The 19,445-nt window shown below is 40.2% G+C and overlaps 1 protein-coding gene across 12 annotated transcripts in view; it reads left to right on the top strand.

The window, feature by feature from the left end:
• The first annotated feature begins 2,771 nt into the window (after positions 1–2,771).
• CADPS (calcium dependent secretion activator) overlaps positions 2,772–19,445 on the top strand; it is a 494,727-nt gene continuing 478,053 nt past the window's right edge. For 5 of the 12 annotated variants that reach the window (XM_071222267.1, XM_053929762.2, XM_053929763.2 and 2 more), the window contains exon 1: positions 2,783–3,604. In XM_071222267.1, the coding sequence (XP_071078368.1) occupies positions 3,161–3,604 (444 nt within the window). In that variant the 5' untranslated portion in view covers positions 2,783–3,160. Of the gene's footprint in view, positions 3,605–19,445 lie in introns of all 12 variants that reach the window. The other 7 variants (XM_071222268.1, XM_053929772.2, XM_024556699.4 and 4 more) reach the window with 2 other exon arrangements.

The raw sequence follows: 19,445 nt of genomic DNA on the forward strand, positions 1-19,445 counted from the left end.
TAGGTGTAGATAAGAAAACCTTGGTTTAATGTCTCAGTCATTTTAAAAAATTAATTTTATAACTTCTACTTTCGAGATATAGTTTCCAGATGGCTGACTAAAATTTATCCCATTACCCTGAGGTTATTTAAGTTATTCTAAGCAGAACTGGAGGAGGTGGGGGACAAACATGCAAGCACATAGAAGAGCTTATTTGAGGATATAAGTACTTTATGTATTGGAATCTATTGTAGAACTGTGTTTTTCTAAAATAAGAGTGTGTATGTTAACAAAAGTTAGATGTTGAGAGCTTTTGGTTATGTTCTGGGGTTATTTTCTTTCTGCTTGTCAACATTTGAATCTAGGAAAGCCATAACTAAGGGGGCCTGCTTGGCATATCTGATCTTCAGCAGTAACAAAGAGTTATGATACCTCCAAGGACATTGAATTTACTTTTAGCTAAGGTAAAAGATATCTTTAAAAGAGTGTACATTTCAATAGATAGCAATGTACACCATTAAAAATTATAAAAGTATTTCTATTAAAATATGTTAATGTCTCTTTCAATACTCATGGGGAGGTTAAGAAGAGTGTTATATTTATCTAATTTGTTATATTTAATACCCAAAGCAGAGACTTATATAATTAGCAAAGGTAGATACTGAGTTTATTTTAATGAGCATAATTTACAAATAAAAACCCACATAAATCCAAAGGAATTTGTAACAACATAAAACTCAACAAAACCTTAGTATAGCAACTGAGAAGTTCCAAGTGGTTCAGAAGACAGAATTCATGGTCACTCTCTATCAGTGTCTAATAATACTTAAATGACTAAGCTTGCTTAAAGAAGAAATATTTAATTAGTAAATGGCCTTTGTCTGGCCTTCAAGGGCACCCCTTCCACAAATCATTACATGCTCCCTACCTAAGTAAATTCATTTCTTTGTGTCCTAAACATGACCCCTGCTTTTGGCCAAATGGGTTACTATTTCAGCTCTTATTTTCCCTTCTCACTTCCCCCTTCTCTGTAACACTTTGTACCTCATTTGGTCCCTTGTTCTATCACTGTGGCTTTGCCGGTCACTTTTTCCATTTGCAATATCTTCCTTTTGCACCATCCATGAATACTGTTCCTTCCTTTAACATTTAACTCTCTTCTTTGAGAATTATATGATTCTCTTCTAATCTCGGTTGCTTCATCCATGCAAGCTTTTAGCAGTGTACTTACTTGGATTTGTTTGCATGTTGCCCTGAAATAAGTGCTGTCAGTCTTTTTCACATGTTTATGTTGTTTCTCCCAAAGGAGATTATAGACTCTTCAAGAGAATCTCTTCTAAAAATTCCGTCTGCCCTAAGCATCTAGAACAATGTTCACTCCATAAAAATGTACTGAATAAAGGTGATTACTTGATTGTTTGGCCTGTTATATTTTCTGCTTGTAACAATTTCCACATCACTGGATTATTTATTTTAAAGAGATACAGAATGAGTGATTGCCCACAGAAATTATGCTCCTGGAGTATGGTGGTAAACTCAAATATATTAGTTAATTTAAAAAAAAATCAAACAGGTTGGTTAGAGTTACTGTGAAGCTAGATGTTGTTTTGAGTTTATTTTTAGTCCTCAAAGAGACTAGGTAGGAAACTTCGCTTGAGTATCAAAGCCTACAGTAAACTCATAAGTTTGAAAATACACGAAAACAAATATGGTGTAAAGTTTAAATTCCTGTTACACATTTACAACAACTTCCATGAGTATCTACATGTAATTAGAGTGCCATAAAATACATAAATATAGGAAATGAGGTGGAGGGTGTGGAGGTTAGTCTCTACATAGCCTAGGATACCAGGGTAGAGGTTGTTGGTTTGTTTTCAATCATCTGCGGGTCGCTGATTAGATTCAGCACGCTGGCCAGCTCCGCCGTCTGCTGATTTATTGGCCTAAGTGAGAGGAGCAAGGGGAGGACGGCACCATCTGCAGCTTTTGAATTCATAGATAACTGAGAGGCAGGGATGGATGAAGACAGTGAGACAGTCATCGCATTTAGATGTTGATGCCGCCGAGTTCTAGGGGTGTCTTTGATCTCGGGGTCCCCACTCTTCCACCCAGATCATCCAGCGAGCCAGAACGGAAGGGGCTGAGCAACCAGAAACCCTTCTGTTTTTCTAGTAGGCTCACCATGGCAGAAAGTGTTCCCAAGTCCTTGGAATTGAAGGGTATTCATCATAGTTTTTGCGGTGAAGGCAGGGCGGGGATTCTACTTAAATTAGCTGAGCTGTAGGGTCGATACACAAATCCGCTAAATCTGATTCACTTTTATTTCAATGAGAGTGGGCGTATGTAAATTGCAGGAATCAGAGTTTACACAAGTGGGACAAACACGCTGCCCAGCCACACGGCTCCCACGCCCCAGGTGTGAAGAAGCTTGGGGAAGAGAGAGAGATTCTTTACTGTATGGGACCTCGCCGACTTTGTCTTAGTAAGACCTCTGGATTTAGCGTCTTCGCTAGCAAGTCAGCACTGGTTTGTGTATTTCTCTTCCTCCCCCCAAGAACTTTTTATCCACAGGACGGGGAGAGGGGTCGGGGAAGTAAGAGCTGAGGATCAAGGAGGAAATTATCCACAAAGGGGAGACGGTGAGGAGGGTAGGAAAGCATTAAGGTCAGTACTGAAGCTTCGAGACTTCGGGGACGCTCGCGCTCTCCCTCCTCCAGCTCTCTGAAACCACCCTTTACGCTGCGGACACGGGAGAGTTAAGCCAATAAACACGTAAGCGCTGCTCCCTCCCCAATCGGCAAGATGCCTCTCCGGCTCTTGGCTGCATCGACAGCTTGCAACACTCGGCATCTTTTCTGGAGGCACCTCCTTCAGCGGTTGCAGATGGCATCCGGCTGCGGGCTCCGGGCTTGCAATTGACTCTCCCCCTTGCCCACCTCGGGTTCACCGACGCACCTCTCCCCCTTCCCCTCCTCCCTTTGCGCTCCTGGGTCTGAGCCCAGCTCCGGATCGCCGGGTGCAGAAATCAGTCGCGGCGGTTGAGGCTGAGCTGTAAGGTGCTCCCTCCCGGATTTAGGGGAGAAGCGCCCTCCGGGAGAGCCGACCCCCAGCTGCCTCCAGCGCCGCCCATATTTTGTAGCCCAAGCCGAGGGCTCCAGGGACTCCCTCCCCAGGCGCCACCATGCTGGACCCTTCGTCCAGCGAAGAGGAATCGGATGAGATCGTGGAGGAGGAGAGCGGGAAGGAGGTGCTCGGCTCGGCCGCGTCCGGTGCACGCCTGTCCCCCAGCCGCACCAGCGAGGGCTCAGGCGGCGGCGCCGGGCTGGGGGGCGGCGGCGGCGCGGGCACCGGGGCTGGAGTGGGTGCAGGCGGCGGCGGGGGCAGCGGTGCAAGCAGCGGCGGCGGGGCCGGGGGGCTGCAGCCCAGCAGCCGCGCTGGGGGCGGCCGGCCCTCCAGCCCCAGCCCGTCGGTGGTGAGCGAGAAGGAGAAGGAGGAATTGGAGCGGTTGCAGAAGGAGGAGGAGGAGAGGAAGAAGAGGCTGCAGCTCTACGTGTTCGTGATGCGCTGCATCGCCTACCCCTTCAACGCCAAGCAGCCCACCGACATGGCTCGGCGGCAGCAGAAGGTAAATGCGCCCCAGAGGCCCAGGCGGCCGCGCTGGGACGTCGCGGGGCGGGCGGGGCGAACAATGGGAGCTGGCAGTGCAGAGAGCGCAGAGCAGAAGCAGGTGGAGACCGCGCCCTGCAGAAGGGGCTGCGAGGCCCTGTCTCCACGGCCCCAACTCGTGAGAGGGGCCTGGGACGCTGTGCCGGGCCTCCGTGAGAGCGCGGGAATACGAGCCTGGCAGGTCCGGCTCAGTGGCCCGGGAGGCTCTGGGAGTGACTTGCAGCCTGCGGCGCCCACAGGCCTTACACGCTTGCACAGCTCCTGGCACTTTCCAGCAGCGAGCGACTGCACTCAGCTCCGGGCCCGCCCTCCCCGGCGTGCGCTCGCCGGGTGGGGGCACCCGGCGGGGCGGGCGGGGGGAGCTGGTGTGGAGCTGGAAGAGCTCCTCCGAGCAGCGTTTGTCTCGCCGGAGCTGGGAGCCATCGATGCGCCAGGCGGGAGAAAGCACAGCCGGACAGCGAAGCTTCCAATCTCACCACAAAGGGCATCTTCCTCTCTCAGCGGGGTCAGCTGACAGCTGACCCGTGACGCCTGAGGGTCCTGGGGCACCGCTTCCCTCTGGCCCCGGCTCCCTCCAGTACTCATTCTCCTTCCTCACTGACTGCAGAGCAGAGCCATCCCCTCTGATCCTCCTGCCTGGGTCAGGCCCTCTACCCTTCTCCCTTTGACCCTCCCCTCTTTCCAAGGTGACTTCGCCGCCACCTTCTGGCTCGCGAGGCCCTCAAAGCCCTGCCACTGCTGGGTCGATACAGTGCAGCTGCAAAAAAGCCTCACGATTATAAGCATCAGACGCTTTTTGTGTCTGAGGCTGAGGCGGCTGCGGACCGCCTTTGATGTGAAAACAAGCGCCTATTTCTATCAGCTGTTCTCCAGCCTGAGAAAGGAGGGGGGCGGCGACTGCTGGATGTGGGGCGTTGGCGCGGGACCGGAAGGGAAGGGGTCAGGTACTCACCTGGAGTGAATCAGTGAAGAAAGTCAGAATCTGTTGTCTTCTAAGCGAATGTGCTGCGCTTGAGCTATCAGAAAAGTCAGTGAAGGCCCCACGAGCGGTGTGTGAAGCCAGCTCTAACCCCATCAAGGTGTGAGACCAATTTCTTAAAATAGCGAATTTCTGGTTGGTGCCAGTTGAAACTGAATTTTATGTTGCTGTAGTAGTCTGGGTTTTTCCTGCATTTATCCACCCTTATCTTGAGTGAGCACAGATTTTTCTGTTTGTTTTGTTTAAATATGCACACACACGAGCCAGCACTGATGATTTATTTCAGCTATTACAAGCTTGGCTATCAGTTTTATTAAAAATAAAACTCATTTCCTGGTTGAGAAAGAGCAGGTGAGCTACACCCCCCATTCTCCACCCCCGCCCCCATCAGTAGCCCTTTGCTCTTTCAGCCTGTATTTTGGACTACCATAGAGCAAAGGTATACTCAGAACAGTAAAAGTTTGGGGGGTATTCTTTTAAGATTGGGTGCTGGGTCCACACACATGCCTGATATTTCAGGTTTCAGCTTGGATTTATTGTGTCTTTATAGCAGGGGAAATTCCATCTTTAAAATCCAACCCGTTAATAAGGCCATCATCCAAAGATGTCCTAGTTCTTTGGCAATGAAAACTGTTGTGATTTAAAGAAAAAATAAGAAACAAACTTGCCTTTATCAGTCAAAAGACTCTAGAGCTCTGTCATTTAAATAGACACTTGCAACCAGCACTAGAATGCAAGAAATCCATTCTCAGACAGAGCTAGTTTTCTGAACTACCTTCAGCCACCTGAGAAAGACTATCAGGAGGCTAAATTTTTCTGGTCTGGTTGTACGTTTTGTTTGAATCCATTCAAAGCTGTGCTTTTGATGGGCAAGTGGGTTTTGTTTTTACACATGACCTTAATATCAGCGAATCCACAGGACAGATTGATAACACTAGCATGTGGTCAAACTGTTTTTAGTTATTGCAACAAAAACAAACTTTTCCATTGCTATATCTGAAAGTTTGTAGTGTCTTTCTGAAATTGAGAGTTTTTCTATTTTTTTCATAGAGAGCTTAGAACTTTTTCTTAAAAAAAATGAGCCATCATTGAAAGTAACTAAAAAGCTTGCATAATCACTGTGGTAAAATTTAAAGCCAACAAATAAGATTAATGAACTAAAATTAGTCTTGGGGCAATATAAACAGGTTGTAAACTAAACATGAGTCTGCAGTAGGCTGGAAATGGCTGAACTAGAAAAACTATACAAAATGATGAAGAGAAAAAGAAAAGAGTAACATGGAAGGAGAGAAGGAAAACTGCCTATGAAAAAAGAATTGCTGAACTGGCAAAAAGAAGAGATCATATTGTCAAATCATCACACTATGTGTCTTCAACTTAGACTATGTTATGTGTCAATTATATCTCAATAAAGCTGGGGATAAAACACAAGATCATAAAATACTGCACATGATACACATTATGAAACCAAGTAGGCTATATTCATAATACTGGCAACCATTTGTCAAGTACCTACTATGTGCAAGGCACTTCACTTAGATCACTTTTTTAAAATAGGCTTTATTTTTAGAAGTTTTAGATTTACTAAAAAAATTGAGAAAACAGTTCAGAAAATTCCCATATACCCCTCACCGAGTTTTCTCCCATTATTGATATCTCACTGTAATATGGTACATCTGCTACAATTAAAGAACCCATATTGATACATTATTACTAATTAAAATATATAGTTTTTTTCAGATTTCCTTGGTTTTTACCTAAATTCATTTTTCTGTTCTTAGATCATTTTAAATTATCCTAATAACTCTAACAATTAAGGAATTACCATCCTCATTTTTAGAAGAGAAAACTGAGATTCAGAGAGGTTTTGTAATTTGTAAAGAGTGAAGATTGAGGCATGTGCATTCTGATTCCAAATCCTATCTTTTTAATAGGCAATACTGGCCAGAAATATTCTAAAGTGAAAAACAGAACCCTAACATCCTTACAACATGTCAAGTGTACTTCTTAACCAGGCTTATTTCTATCTGAGTTGAGAGGAGCCTACACCTCTTCCTTAGGGCACCTATCAAATACACTGGTCCTTTCTGGTGCAGTGGGGCCGATGTTCCAAGGACCCCAGTGGATGCCTGAAACTGTGGATAGTACCAAACCCTAAATGTGCTATGTTTTTCCCATACATACATACCTATGATAAAATTTAATTTATATATAGGCACAGTAAGAGATTGACAGCAATAAATAATAGTAATGTAGAACAGTTTAACAATGTACTATAATAAAAGTTATATGACTGGATTTGGAGTCATTATTAAGTAAAATAAGTGTTACTTGAACACAAACACTGTGATAACATGACTGTCAGTTTGCTAACCAAGATGGCTACTAAATGACTAATGGAGAGTGGCATGCAGTGTTGATATGCTGGACAAAGGGTAGGTTGCTTTACTTCCCAGGTGGGATGGACATGGGGTGGCATGAGATTTCACCATGCTACTCTGAAAGGTACATAATTTAAAACTTATGAATTGTTTATTTCTGGGATTTTCCACTTAATATTTTTGGACCATGGTTGACTACCAGTAACTGAAACCATGAATAAGGGGGAACTGCTGTAGACAACATGGGCAAAATGTACATTTAGGTACTAACCTCATAAATAGTATGAAGGAGAGAGATGGGCTGTTAGGTGATCAATATGAACACCAGACTCTTGTCAGTCTTTCTATATGGTTAACTGAAAACAAAAGTAGTATTTTAGCTCAGAATAACAACTGGGAAGGAGCAGAGGGTGAAGGTGCCATTGCTGAATAATTCTGATAATTATTTTGGTTTCACTTCACTGGGAAAAAGAGTGCCTGGGCATTCCAACAATTTTCCCAGTTAAAATAAGAGACTTTAAACAGACTACGTGAAAACATAGTTTATCATTTATAGCTACATTTTCTTATACTACTGTGAATCTAAATATAATGTGCTTGTAATGATAATTTATGACCAAAATAAAAATCTGGCCATCCCACTGTCATGATGTATGTTCCAACAGCTCATAAATGACAATTTGAAAAATGGTTCTGTGCTTTTTATTTTTCTTTTTGTCAGAATGGTAGAGCGAATACCTAGAAGTTGGCATGACAAAGCTACACCATATGTTTCTAAATTATGTAGTAACGGTGATGTGTGGCTACCTCATGTGAACTAGCTACTTATAGATGTTACTGAGGGAATGTAAAAGCAGGCACTGTAAACACGTGTGCAATATTTAGATCGCATAACCAAATTTTAAAAAGTGGCTAGGAATTATTTGTAATGCCTGGATTATTAATGTCCAAAATGAATATTGTGTGCATGTATAGGTTTGTGTAAATGTGTGCCTATGTGTGTACATGTGTATATGATGAGGGGAAGGGGCAACCCTAAAACTGTGTCTATTCCATAAGAACCCCCACTTCATTCCAGAGATCTTTAGACCAATGGGTTGTAAATGCAAGCTACTCACTTCCATGTAATTCAGCTTATAAATGCCATGAAAATATGGCTAACATTGAGTCACTGTTAGCCATAGAAATTGTCTTTATTCATTTATTTATTTGCCTTTGTTAGATCATAATGACTCAAAAGCCTATACTTTTCCTAAAATTTAAGATCTACTGCTAGATAACTATGTATTTATATGAGTGTGTATATTTTAAATCAATGCTAGTAATTCATCCATTCATATATGTTTTGAGGCACTTGGGTTAGCTTTACTACTCAAAATTCTTAAGGGTTGCTTTGTCAGTCCAATATATGATTTGCATTTCAGAAAACAAATATTTTAACCTTTGAAAGAACTAAATGGTTATTAAACGAGATTCCTTTTAAAAGGATTGTTTATTTCTTTGTCAAGCAAAAAAGTGCATTCTTTAAATATGCTTTTTTTGGCACCACCACCCCACAAACCTCCTTGGTGCAGTGGGCAGGAACCATTACGCACTAGTTCTGGCAGAGATATTCTGAAGATACAAAACATGGAAGATGTAATAACAGAGGTTCTTGCCTCATTACACACTTGAAATAGACTTGTGCTTCTCTAAAACTGGACTGAAGAACAAAGGAAATTAAATATTTCATTCCAGAAGAACTGTACTGTTTAAATTGGCAAAAGTCAAATGATAAAAAGATTTTTCCCTACAAAAGCAAATTTAATAGGCAATAACAGGCTATACATTAAAATATAATCAGTATTTTTTATTTGGGACCAGTTGTCTATAAACTTAAGCAGAAATGATCAGGAGAGTTCTACTAACTTAGAAGTAAGTTTATTTAGTTTTTAAAAATACCTTTAAAATATTATTTTTGGAGAAAGGGGAAGGGAGGGAGTGCAAGAAACATTGATGTGTGAGGGAAACATCAATTGGTTGCTTCTTGCAAACCCCAATTGGGGGACCTAGCCCACAACCTAGGCATGTGCCCTGACTGGGAATCAAACAGGCAACCTTTCTGTTTGTGGTATGAGGCCCAACCCACTGAGCTATACCTGTCAGAGCATAACTAAGTTTTAAATAAGTGATTAGTTACTCTTTGCACCCAGCACTCTCCCAGGCTTGGTAGCTGAATCAGAAGATACTGTAAGATATGCACCTGAATTGGGGAGCCATATTCTAGCTTGGAAGTTAACATATATACATGTCAAATAAGTTGAGAATAAGAAAGTGTTTAAGTATAAGATGATGATTACAATGCAATCATCTGGAGAGAGTGTCTATACATGTACACATAGAGGAATGGATTTAATATGCAAAATATTCATCAAGGAAGTTAGATCTTAAATAATTTGTATGTCTTGTAAGCATAAAGAAAGACAGGTGTTCCAGTCTCGAGAAGAACATGAAATAGCAGAAGTATGAAAGGAGTCATTGCTTGTGGGATACTGGTAGTTTGATTCTTTTGGTTTCAAGTGGCAGAAAACCTAACTCAGGTGGTTAAATCAAGAAGAAAATAATGGGAAGGGGACAGATTTATTAGTGTATGTAATTGAAAAATCCAGTACAGAGGTGACTGCAGGAATGGCTGAATCTAGGAGTTCAAATTACTTCCTCAACAGAATGGAAAAAAGCTGGCTGATGATGGGAAAAGTTGTATATTAAAGCCTGTGTTTGAGTTCAATCTCTACAACTTGATTGTAGGTAAGTCATCTGCCTCAGTGGTCATTTGACATATGGAGATGGGGGAGGGGGAAGCTTGACATTCTCCAATGTTCCCTCTCAATCTAATGGTTGATCATTTTTTTTCTGGACAATGAGGTTTTTTATTACCAAGACTTATAATTTCATTCAAACTAGTATTTGGTATGTTTTTACATTACAAAATAAAGCAGTGTTTTCAAAGACTCTGAGGTGGCTTGAAATGAAGTTATAGTTCACTTTATCCAACTATCTGAATTGTCAGATGAGAAGGTGAGATCATAAGTGGCTACAAGACTACAGACTACACAAGACATTGTAAGCTATGCCCTGTGGGCTGAAAATGACCCACTAAGGAATTTGGGTTTTCTACAGTGAATTTTTCAATTTATAAAGTTAGTTCTTGGAATTAAAACTATTAAGATGTTTCACCTTAAGAAATCTGCATTTCTGGCTACTTTTATAATCAGAAGATGTAGCAAGGCTGGGCCTAATATTTTACAAGTTTACAAAAAGCAATGGAATTAAGACTACCAAGCCAACACTTAAATAATGAACTATTGATTGCTTTTAATTAAAACTATGCTTGTTCTAAGAGGGAAACCATATATATGTGTACCTAGATGGTAGGACTATCTGGTTCTTGCCAACACCATCTCTTCCTGCCACTGCTGCACAGTTATTGATGGTCTGTTCTTGGACCCTATAAGGCATCCAACCACCACCCCCACAGCCGGAATTTGGAACTCAATGTTTCCTGTTTCTGGCAACAGTTTCTACGTTAGGATCAGATTTATCATTTCTGTAGAATTGGTGGGCTTATGATCAGAATTACTTTGGTATTTTTTCATTTGTCAGTCCAAGCATGTAATAGAGTTACTTCTCTGTCATTAGCAGGGAAAGAAAGGACAATGAGGTCAGTCAATGGTTTGAAATTTGGTCATTATTTTTGACAGATGATGGACAGTAAAGAACAGTAGTTAAGAGCATAGACTCTGAAACTTGATTGCCTGGGCTTGCTTTTTGGCTATACCCCTAACTGGCTGTGTGATACTGGGTCACTTACTTAACATCTCTGAGACTCAGTTTACTCATCAATTAAATGAGCATAATAACGGTATCTTCATCATTGGATACTTGTGGAAATTTATAAGACAATACAGTAAAGCTCTTAAAGTAATGTCTGGCATTTGGTGTTACATGTTATTGCTTAGATGGTATATATGATGTTTATTTTTATTGGTGAAAGAACTTAAAAGTTAATATGTGTGAAGTACTGACCATAGCAAGCCTTGCTTTTTATTTCTACCATCATTGTGATCATTATAATTACTGGCATGATAAACAGACCTAGAAGGCAGTGGTTATGATTATAGCATTGTCTCTATATGACAATATAGAGGTAGAAGGTACAATGTACCCCTAATCCTCCTTTGTTTAGGCACTTCACCAAATCTGGTTCAAATTACTGGTCAGTTTTGTATCCTGGTGGCTATGTCACCTTTGAAATGTTATCCAAACTCTTTAAGTATTGGTTTCCCCATTTGTAAAATGGGGGGAAATAATATTGAGAATTACAAGGGGAAAAAAGCATGATAAGTACTTAACAATTTCTTAATATGGAGTAAATGTTATCAGTAACAGTTAAAATAGTATTCTTGCATTTTTGTCCACCAAATGCCCCCTTGCTATTTTATACTATAATACCTTTTCTCATGCTGTTCCTCGTTTTAGAACATCTTTCTCACTTTTTTCACCTTATTTGCTCTTGTCTGTCCTTTAATTAGCTCAGGTGTTATCTCCTTCAAGAAATCTTACCCAGAACTTTATATTGAGCTGAATGCTCCCATTAACTCACTAGTCTATGCCCATGTTACCTCCTGCACATTATATTTAAATATATTTTTGTGGGGGTACATATCTCCTACTAGACTGTAAGAATCAAAAAGATAAGAACCACACTTTACTCTTTTTTGAGTCCTCATCTTCTCAAACAGTGCCTAGCACATAGTAGGTGCTTGTAAACATTCTGACTGTTAAAATTCTGCACTGATGCTTTTCCCAAGTTTCGAGATTCTAGGAGAGGAAGTGAAATAGTCTTAAATACAGTCTGCCTCTATTATAGAAACACAACATCATAACTTTAAAAAAAGCTTCTCAGTAGAAAACATGAAAGGTAAACTACCAAATGATTTCAAAATTATTTATGTTGCAGAAACATACCATCAATCATCTCCCAACTTAGCTTATTTATACCAACTGATAAATTTCTCGATTGATTACAAAGTCTTCTTTTATTTTGTATTCTTTTTTACTTTTTTGAAAAATTGTTGTTCAAGTACAGTTGTCCCCGTTTCCCCCCCATTACTCGTCCCTGCCCTACCTATCCCCAGCTCCCACATTTAGTCCTCCCCCATTTTTCTTTGTCTATGGGCCCTTTATACATGTTACTTGGCAACCCTTCTCCTTCTTTTCCCTGTTATCCCCCTCCCCTTTTGTTACCATTAGTTTGTTCTTTATTTCCATGTCTCTGATTCTATTTTCATTTATTTGTTTTGTTTATTACGTTCCACTTATAGGTGAGATCATATGGTATTTGTCTTTCACCACCTGGCTTATTCAAAACCCATAGCAATTACAAATTTCTTGCAGTGGCTGAATCCCAGGTGAATTTGAATCACTATAGTGCATGTTTAAGTGGCCAACATTTAGTCAGAAAAAGCCAAGATTAGAACGGAATCTCTATATTGTACATATTTTCTTTAGGATGTTTTATTTGATTTAGCTCTTTATGGAAAAAAAAAGAATGGGCAGTCAACAATATTATGGTAAAAGTTAGGTGTTTAAAATATTGTCAGTCTCAATGTTCCCAAAGTTATAGAATAGAACCTATAAATCCTATCTATGTAGACATAAATAAATATGCTTCTTTTCTCTAGTTTTAAACTCTTATGGGATTTTGACACTTCATCTCTTATTATAAGCTATTTTTACATTGGAAGTCTTTTATGAGTGTAGTTAGGATACACATAAATAATAACTGAAGCACTATTGTATATTGGATAGGGTAATAAGAATACAATGGATGTGAAATATCTATAAAAAAGTAAAACTACTTAGGTGGATTTTTCTGATGCTTTTAACTATTCAAAGGGAAAATTACCTTTGCTAAGTCATTTCTTTCATTTTAACAAGCAGAGGAAACACTGAGAAGCTTACAAATAAATTAGATTATCAAGCACCCAAGTGTTCCATGCTTCCAGCTACTATTCTAAAACTGAGAGATGTGGAGTAAACCTATAATGTGTTCATAATGATAATGAAACTGATCATGATAGTTGATAATGTATTATACAGCAGCCTATGGGAGGGAAATATCAGTCTGTCATGTGGTGTTTCCGAGGAGCACTCATGTGCAGTAGGAAAGTTCTCAGATACGTACTTTGAAGTTAACTAGTAAAAACCATTCTTAAGTGTTCCAGGGCACATGCTCAGTTACCAACCCTCCAGGGGCTACAGTGCTTTCACATAGACAATGGGATTTTGGCAAACATGCAGAGTGGTACAGAGAATCTACTGTACCACTTAGGAAAGCAAAGGATAAACATTGAAAATTCTTGCAAATAATTATGCCTTCTGTTGCCCATGCAAGAAAAACAGCCTTTTGGTGTGATGATAGGCATAGTGTTGTTTAAGCAAATGAGTTAAAACATGTCTTGAACATCTACTTTGGCAATTTTTCTGACAAGTAAAGCAACTGTTGTCTATAAGGCAGGGTGTCATAACACACTGTGTTCAAAACATTTCTTGGGGGCTCTTCCATATTCAATTTTTGTTTCTTACACACCATCAGACAATATTGTTTTGAGCCACTTATATATACAAGAAACTCACTAAATCCTGTAGACAAAATCTGAAAAGACATTTTAGACAGCCTTCCTGATTTCCCAAATCCTACCAATCTTGTTGAGAAGCTGAGGTGCACCAACATAAAACGTACCTGAGACTGTAATGCAGGACATGATGAGTATCTATCTGAATCTTAAATATTGGTGTTTTGGGGGTCTCCATCCTTGGCTCTTGTTTTGGGTTGTTTGTGTCCCCCCTGAATCCATATGTCTAAGTCCTAACCCCCAATACTTCAGAATGTGACCTTATATGGGAATACATTCTTTGCAGATATATTTAAAGAGGAGATTGTCAGGGTGGACCCTAATCCATTATGACTCGTGTCCTTATTGAATAGGGACATTTGGACATTGAGATGCACACAGGGAGAATGCCATGTGAAAAAGAAGGCGGACATTGGGATGATGCTCCCACAAGCTAGGGACACCAAAGATTGCCAGAAAAGCACCAGGAGCTAGGGGAGAGGTATGGAATATATTCTTCTTCACAGCCCTCAGAAGGAACCAACCCTGCCTACACATTGATCTTTTATTTCTAGACTCCAGAACTGTAAGAAAATAAATTGCTGTTATTAAAGCCACCTCATTTATGGCAGTGTGTTACAGCCCTGCTGAACCAATACAACCCTCTTTTCATCTCTGTAGTATCTCTCAGCAACCTTACCACTAAATAATGGCTGTAGCTACTAACATTTCTACATTTTCATTCTCAAATTACCATCTCTAGCATAGGCCTCTCATGGGACCTCAAACCCATACATCTAGTCATTTACATCAGTGCTGCTGAAGGTGTGATCTCAGATTGGTCCAAGTCAGTGAACACTTTGTCATGGATCTACAAGAAGGTAAGGAACTTCCATTCAAATGCAAATCAACTTGCTGCTTTCTTCAAGAAAGTCTTGCTACAAAAAAGTGTCAATTGAATTGAACAGCTTAGTGATGAAGTTGATGTAATTTCCAGTACTAGAACTTTATCTTAGTGAAGACCAATAAAACACAGTTCATAGATGGGACAGGTCTATAAACTAGGAAGAGCATAGACCTCTATGACAACTCCCCTACAATGTCCTCAGACTACTCAGCAATAGAATTTGTTGCCAAGACTCCTACCTCCTCTATTTTCTAACTCAGTGAAGACAAACTTATGGTCTTACAGTTGTGGTGCTACTATTTAACCAAGACAGAAGTGCAAAACTCCTTTACTGTTGCTCATGATCACCACCAAAGGGTACACATATCCTGTTGATGTTCCTGATGAGAAAATTTTCATCTCTTTCTCCTCTTTTTCATCTTCATCACTGGTGCCCTGCTTTGGGTCCTTATAATTTCTCACACAGACTGTTGTGATAACCTTCTGTCTTTCTCTGCCTCCTCTATTGCCCATGTTCCATTTAGCTTCCAGAGTGATCATTCTAAAGCAAAACTCCAATCATAACCTTTCCCTGCTCAGAATTCTTATGTAGTTTTTTTATTGCATACACAGGATAAATTCTAAACTCATTTTCACAGCATAACTGTATCCTACCTCACCACCCAGCCTCAACTCCTGCAATTCTGCACACACCTTCAGCTTCAGCCCATTAAACCACTTAATGTTGCTGCACTGTTGCATACACTTTAGTGTCTCAGTCTTTGCACATGTTGCTTCTCCCACTTGAAAAGCTCTTCCTACCTTGCCTTCCATCACTCCCCTAGGAAGAAAATGGGACCCAGTCATTATAAACAATAGAAGTAAATAATGAGTACTAGATATTTACTCATATAGTTATTCTATAAATTTATGTCTTATCTCATTTAACTCTTACAGTAATGCTATAGGATAGGTTACTAATCATCTCAACCCTACATATAAAAACAAACAAATAAACAAACAAGAGGCAAAGAAGTTAAACTTTCATTGGTCATACATTTAGTAAGTGGTAGAGCTGGGTTGGGGCCCAGGCAGTCTCTCCAGCCTGCACTCTTAACCATGTGCTGTATTTACTGCATCAGAACATTGAGTACACCTCACTTCATTGTACAACTGCTTATTTTTCCTGACTCCACAGAGATGATTTCATTTAGTATCCCCTGGTGCCTGGTACATAGCTTATACACCTAATAGGTGCTCAAAAATAGTTGATGCATGAATTCATGATTGTTGACTTCATGATTGCTTAGAGAATAAGAATTCCTTGCCATTTATAGTATGTTCTCTGAGTTGATCTCATTTTTTCTTTAAAACAACCTTTTTCAGTAGATGGGGCGTGAACTCTAAAATTGTGTTTTGTAACAGGCAAAAGTGAGTGAGGTCCAGTGAGGCCCCACTGGCTGGACAGAACTACAGAACTTTGACCTGGGCCTCTGGAATAGATGTAGGGCTCCCTACTGTGAAGTCAGGCTCAGATTCTCACTAAGTATGGCCAGACCACTGCAGACTTTTGAAGGTCATAGCGACTAACACTTTCAGAAGATCTACCTCAGCTCACAGCAAACATATTAAAATGTACCTCACATCTCACATCCATTCTTTTTTGGAACCTAATCAAGAAAATAAAAAAGCAAGCAAAATATAACCAGAGACATTGAAATTAAGAACAATCTGACAATAACCAGAGGGGAGGTGGGAGGAGATAATGGGGTAAGGGTTTTCAGGAACAACTATAAAGGACAGATGGACAAAACCAAGGAAGGTTGGTGGAAGCAAGGGAGGGAGGTGGGTTTGGCTTGGGTGGTGGGGGAGTGGTAGGGGGAAAATGCAGACAACTGTAATTGAACAACAATAAAATAATTTTAAAAATTGGAAAGATTTTTTTCCAACTTTGTAAACCAACCATCTACATATCTTGGTTAATAAATCACTGTGATTTTTTCTGGAATCATGGTATAGCTACTGGAATCCTTGCAAATTGAACAAATTCTCACCAATTGTTTTCAATGGCAGAGATATGAGTACTAAATTTAACAATTGGTGAAGTTGACATATATTTGGAAGTAATTTAATTGGCTATTTAATATTTTCAATTTTCCAATTTTAGTTTTTCATTTGGGAGACAATACACTTTATTTTATTTATTTATTTATTTATTTATTTATTTATTTATTTTATTTGAAAGGGTTTTTCAAAATAATTTTATATTTTATGAAGCACGTTTACATACATTCATGTCTTTTTTAAGTATATTTTATTGATTATACTATTACAGTTGCTCCAATTTTTTTCTCCCCTTTATCCCCTGTATGCCCTGCATCCCCCCACCCTCCAGCACTTCCCCTATCCCTTAGTTCATGTCCATGGGTTGTACATATAAGTTCTTTGGCTTCTCTATTTCCTATATTATTCTTAACCTCTGCCTGTCTATTTTATGCCTATCAGTTCCCTGTGCCTTTTTCCCCTCACCCACTCCCTCTCCCTCCCCACTGTTAACCCTCCATGTAATCTCCATTTTTGTGATTCTGTTCCTGTTTTAGTTGTTTGCCTAGTTTTTGTTTCTGTTTTTTAGGTTCAGTTGTTGATAGTTATGAGTTTATTGTCATGTTACTCTTCATAGTTTTTGATCTTCATCTATTTCTTAGATAAGTCCCTTTAACATTTCATGTAATAAGGGCTTGGTAACAATGAACCCCTTTAACTTGACCTTATCTGGGAAGCACTTTATCTGTCCTTCCATTCTAAATGATAGCTTTGCTGCATAGAGTAATCTTGGATGTAGGTCCTTTCCTTTCATGACTTCAAATACCTTTTTCCAGCCCCTTCTTGCCTTGAAGGTTTCTTTTGAGAAATCAGCTGACAGTCTTATGGGAACTCCTTTGTAGGTAACTGTCTCCTTTTCTCTTGCTGCTTTTAAGATTTTCTCCTTATCTTTAATGTTAGGTAACTTAATGATGATGTACCTTGATGTGTTCCTCCTTGGGTCCAATTTCTTTGGGGCTCTCTGGGCTTTCTGGACTTCCTGGGAATCTATTTCCTTTGCCAGATTGGGGAAGTTTTCTTTCATTATTTTTTCAAACAAGTTTTCAATTTCTTGCTCTTCTTCTCCTTCTCCTCTGGCACCCCTATGATTTGGATGCTGGAGAAATTAGAGTTGTCTCAGAGGTTCCTAAGGCTCTCCTCCTTTTTCTGAATTCTTGTTTCTTCATTCTGTCCCGGTTGGATGTTTATTCTTCATTTTTTTCCAAATCGTTGATTTGAGTCCCTGTTTCCTTCCCTCCACTATTGGTTCCCTGTATATTTTCATTTATTTAACTTTGTATAGCCTTCATTCTTCCTTCATTTTGTGACCAAGCTCAGTCATTTATGTGAGCATCCTGATTACCAGTGTTTTGAACTCTGCATCAGATAGGTTGTCTATCTCCTCATCGCTTAGCTCTTTTTCTGGAGTTTTGATTTGTTTTTTCATTTGGGCCATATTTCTTTGTCTCGGTGCACCTGTTATGTTGTAAGGGGGTGGAGCCTTAGGTATTCACCTGGTTGGGCAACCCTTTTTGCTGCCTTGTGGCAGTGTGTGTAGGGGAGGAATCAGAGAGGGAACAATGCTGCTTGCTTGTTCCTCTCTAGCCCCACTTTCCGACCAACTCTCCTATGAGACTGGGAGTTTCTCCTGACATCTCAACTCCCACAGTACTTTACAGCTAGAGGTTTTGAGTCTTTAGTTTCACAGTCACCTAGCCCTACCTCACCTACGTGGTCTGCTGCTTTGCTGCGGGCCATCTCCACCTGGCTGCCTATATCCACCCCTCCTACCAGTCTGGATAAATGTTTCTTTAACTCCTTGGTTGTGGGAATTCCTTGCAATTTGAATTTCTGGCAGTTCTGGTTGTTTATGGTTTTTAAATTTGTTGTTATCCTTCTTCTGGTTCTGCAAGAAAATGAAGCATTTCTACCTTTACCTCCATCTTGGCTGGAACCTTTGAAAGAGTCACATTTTATTTTTTTATTAAGCATTTTATTGTTATTCTATTACAGTTGTCCCAATTTCCCCCCTTTGCCCTCCTCTGCCCTGGCTACCCCCCCACACTCCCACAGTTATTCCCACTCTGTTGTCCACATCCATAGGTCATTCATAAATGTTCCTTGACTGGTCCCTTCCCCTTCTTTCCACCTTTGTCACCCTCCCTCTCCCCTCTGGTCACTGTCAGTCGTCACTGTCAGTCTATCCCTTGTTTCCATGCCTCTGGTACTATTTTGCTCATTAGTTTACTTTGTTGATTAGGTTCCTCTTATAGGTGAGATCATATGGTATCTGTCTTTCACCAACTGGCTTATTTCACTTAGCATATTATCCTCCAGTTCCATCCATGCTGTCATGAAAGGTAGGAGTAGATTTTGGATTTTTTAGGGCCCTGGAAGTTTTATGCCTCTGGTTAACATGCCTGTGTTGCTTAAGCCTTTAACCAGGCTTTATGGAAGAAGTGGTATTTGAATTAAGCCTCAAACTGACCGAGAAGATCAAAGAATGAGGATGTAAAATATTTTGAGAAGAATAAAAATACTTTCAAGTATTCATAGCTGAGATCACCCAAAGCAAGTTTGAGGAACTCTGAACAAATACAATTGTATAACATTCCAACATTAGAGATAAATGAGAACAGAAGTCAGTTCATGATCGTGGATGCCTTCAAACACCAGAGTAAAGGGGCTGGGTGGAAAAGGTGGAGGGCTTCATCTTGTAAGTAATGGAGAACAGTGGAAGAATTCAGAGCAGAGCAATGATATGACCAGTGTAATGTTTGGAAATTGATCTAAGTGTGTGAAGAGTATGGAGAAGA

Source organism: Desmodus rotundus, chromosome 8 (assembly GCF_022682495.2).
Source record: "Desmodus rotundus isolate HL8 chromosome 8, HLdesRot8A.1, whole genome shotgun sequence".
In the NCBI taxonomy this organism is placed as follows: domain Eukaryota; kingdom Metazoa; phylum Chordata; class Mammalia; order Chiroptera; family Phyllostomidae; genus Desmodus; species Desmodus rotundus.